General features: G+C 54.7%; 1 protein-coding gene across 1 annotated transcript; it reads right to left on the bottom strand.

Moving 5' to 3' along the window:
• Window positions 1–408: 408 nt before the first annotated feature.
• LOC123091270 (serpin-Z6B-like) lies at window positions 409–2,059 on the bottom strand. The gene has a single exon (XM_044512730.1). It carries the CDS (start codon window positions 1,977–1,979, stop codon window positions 534–536), a length of 1,446 nt encoding a protein of 481 aa, XP_044368665.1. The 5' UTR covers window positions 1,980–2,059; the 3' UTR covers window positions 409–533.
• Between the last annotated feature and the right edge of the window lie 820 nt (window positions 2,060–2,879).

Here is a 2,879-nt window from a genome sequence, read left to right as displayed (position 1 = left end):
TGTTTCCAAAAGTAAACAATATCGCAACATTTTTTCCTCATATTTTAAAGACATGCAACACACCATGAAATATTTTTTATCTGTGCAATTCATTGGTTGCAACAAATCCGTAATCCAACGCATGCAACAACCCGAAACAATTTGGCAGCACGAACATGCCAATTACAAAAGATGCCCATGGTCACTGCAACATGCCATCCATCTGTACAGTAAAACATACCCATGGTTGCAAATTGCCATCTTTTTTTGTTATTTTTTTATTTTACTGTTCATAGAGGGTGCCTATGCATCCAGGAGCTGAAAATCCACTCTCATATGGACAAGGGTTCAAAGGGTGCAAAGCTTATTTACAAATTAGAGGCGCTTTTGAAATGCTAAAATAGTTGTACAAATTAAAAGACCACTTAATTGAAGAACTGAATCCTAACTGTTTTCAGTCGAAGAATTTTTGTAGGCGCTTTTGAAATGCTAAAATAATTGCAAAAATTGGCCCTCATCTCAGACGCACTGTATTTGAAATTCGGCCTACACTGCTAACTTTCTCTCGAGGGGTCAACGACATGGCCGGCGAAGACGATGGCGCCGCTCTCCTCTTCCACAATGAAGTAGGCAAACGGGTGATCAGCAACGAAATCCACCTGTGGCGGCGGATTGCACCTGGCCGCGCAGCCAAACCGGTCAGTAACCATGGTGACAGCCGCGGCCTCCGTGCCCTCCTCGTTCACCTCGATGACCGCCTTGTGGACGACTTCGTCCACGATCATTCCGAAGCCGGAGTCGTCGGGTCCCGTCATGTCGGACAGGTCGCCCAGCGGGCTGAACGGCAGGCTGAGGCCCAACTCCTTGAGGACGTCGACCACGCTGTCGTGGAAGGACAGCTTGAACCTGGGCACCCGGAACTCGCCGACCTCGACCTTCCGGCGAGGCAGGTGGTCGCGCAGGAAGCCCGGCCGTGAAGCGATCGCGTCGACCAGGCTGCGCAGGCCGTCGTCGGCGTCCGGGAGGAAGATGCACAAGGAGAAGTGTGTGGAGCTGGAGTTAAAGTTGTTACTGTTGTTGTTGGAGGACGCGGTCGACGACGTGTTATTGCCGCCGTACGAGCCGGCGAGACTGGAAGATGCGTTTGGATGGCCGTTGGAGTATGGATACGGACCGGCGCGGCCGTAGGAACCATGGCGGGAAGGTGAAGCGGCATGAGAGAATCGATCAGGACGGAGGAGCGGAGCACGCTTTGGAAAGAATGGGGCGGGCTTCTTGGGATCACGCGTCAGGAGCGCGTCCACCATCTTGTACCGAAGCTTGAGCACCTTGAACCCGTCGTGCACGACCACGAACTGCTCATCCCAGCTCTGCATGAAGGGCACGTCGACGGGGAGGGCGCCGCCGAGCCGGCGGAACGGCGCGTCGGCGGTGTTCCTCTCGTCGAAGGGCTGGTCCCACTTGCCCTTGAAGTACACGGCGTTGCCGAGCACGACGCGGGTGGACTCGGTCACAGACCTAGGGCCGAGGACGGAGTCGATCAGGTTGTTCGTGGCGCGCGCCGCCCACGCGTTGATCAGCTGGCGCGAGCCGTCGGGGTCGCCGCGGAAGTCGACGGTGGAGGCCTCGGCCCTGTACCCGCCGTCGACGACGGCCTTGAGGAACCCGGGCTTGAGCGGGCACGCCAGGTCGCTCCAGACGCCGCACGCGAACGCCACGCGCGGGCCGCCGGAGTCTGTCCGGTCCCGCAGCGCGCCACCCACCGCACGCGCGACGAACTCGTCGAGCTCGCCGCGGGACCGCGCGCCGAGGACGCGGAGGATCTCGTCCAAGGTGGCGCCGCGGGCGCCGGCGGCCACGAGCGCGAGCGCGGTGTAGATGGAGAGCGGCGAGAAGACCAGATTGCTGTCCACGGGGTTGCCGGCGATGCCCCGCGCGAGGCTGGCGGATAGCGCCGCCAGCCCCCTGGAGCCGGCAGATTGTGGCGGATCCCTCCTCATCGTCTCAGATGTTCGCCGGTTTAGAGATCACGACCGCTGCGATTCGATGACAGCTAAGGTATGTGATTATGTTGCTTGGGTTGCTGCTATGGCGTTGCCAAGGGTTTGAAGCATATTTGTATTATTACAAGTTGAATCAATCCGTGATCGTTACATATACGTTCTCGAATTTGTACTCCTAATGTCTCCTGTTCGAGTTCCTCCTCTATTTTTCCTTCCAATTTGTTCCTTTATTATTAATCCCCTCTTCGCGCAGGGCATGCACTTAAGCAAGAAAATCTTGGCAGCTATATTTCTGATTTTTTGTCAATTTTGTCGTGTGCTCTCTGTCGGCAATATGTTTTTTTTGCCAGCGCCAAGTGGATGACCTCAAGCGATTCGACATTGAGCTCTTTTTTTTTTTTTTTGAGAATCACCAGGGGAGGAGTCTCTCCACCTGAATATATTACTCGAAGTGGCCATTATGCCAGAGAGTGATCCGGTTTATAAGGGAAACCAGATCGAAAACCTAAACAATTTGAACCCGTTTATAAGGAAAACCGGGCCGAAAACCGTACAAGTAACAAGGTTACAAGAAGATGAGAAGAGTAGGGCGCCCACCAAAGGCAGGACATAGCTAGCAGACTAACAAGACCAACACCATAAAAGACACAAGTAGTTGTAGGGTGATGTCGAGGGACACAATACCAAGACTTTGCAAGGAACCTAACGCACCGCACCGGCGTGCATACCGAACCCACGGCGCAACACAGGAGCACCACAGTCAACGAGTGCCACGCACGAACCTTGACTACGAGCTTCGCCAGTGAACTTCGGGACGATTAGCAAGTTGGGGAGGCTACTTGCGCGTCATTGAGCAAAGATGACCGAGGCAACACCAAGAGCACGAAGCTCGCAGCA

Source organism: Triticum aestivum, chromosome 4B (genome assembly GCF_018294505.1).
Source record: "Triticum aestivum cultivar Chinese Spring chromosome 4B, IWGSC CS RefSeq v2.1, whole genome shotgun sequence".
NCBI lineage: Eukaryota > Viridiplantae > Streptophyta > Magnoliopsida > Poales > Poaceae > Triticum > Triticum aestivum.
This window is presented reverse-complemented; position numbering and strand designations above follow the sequence as displayed.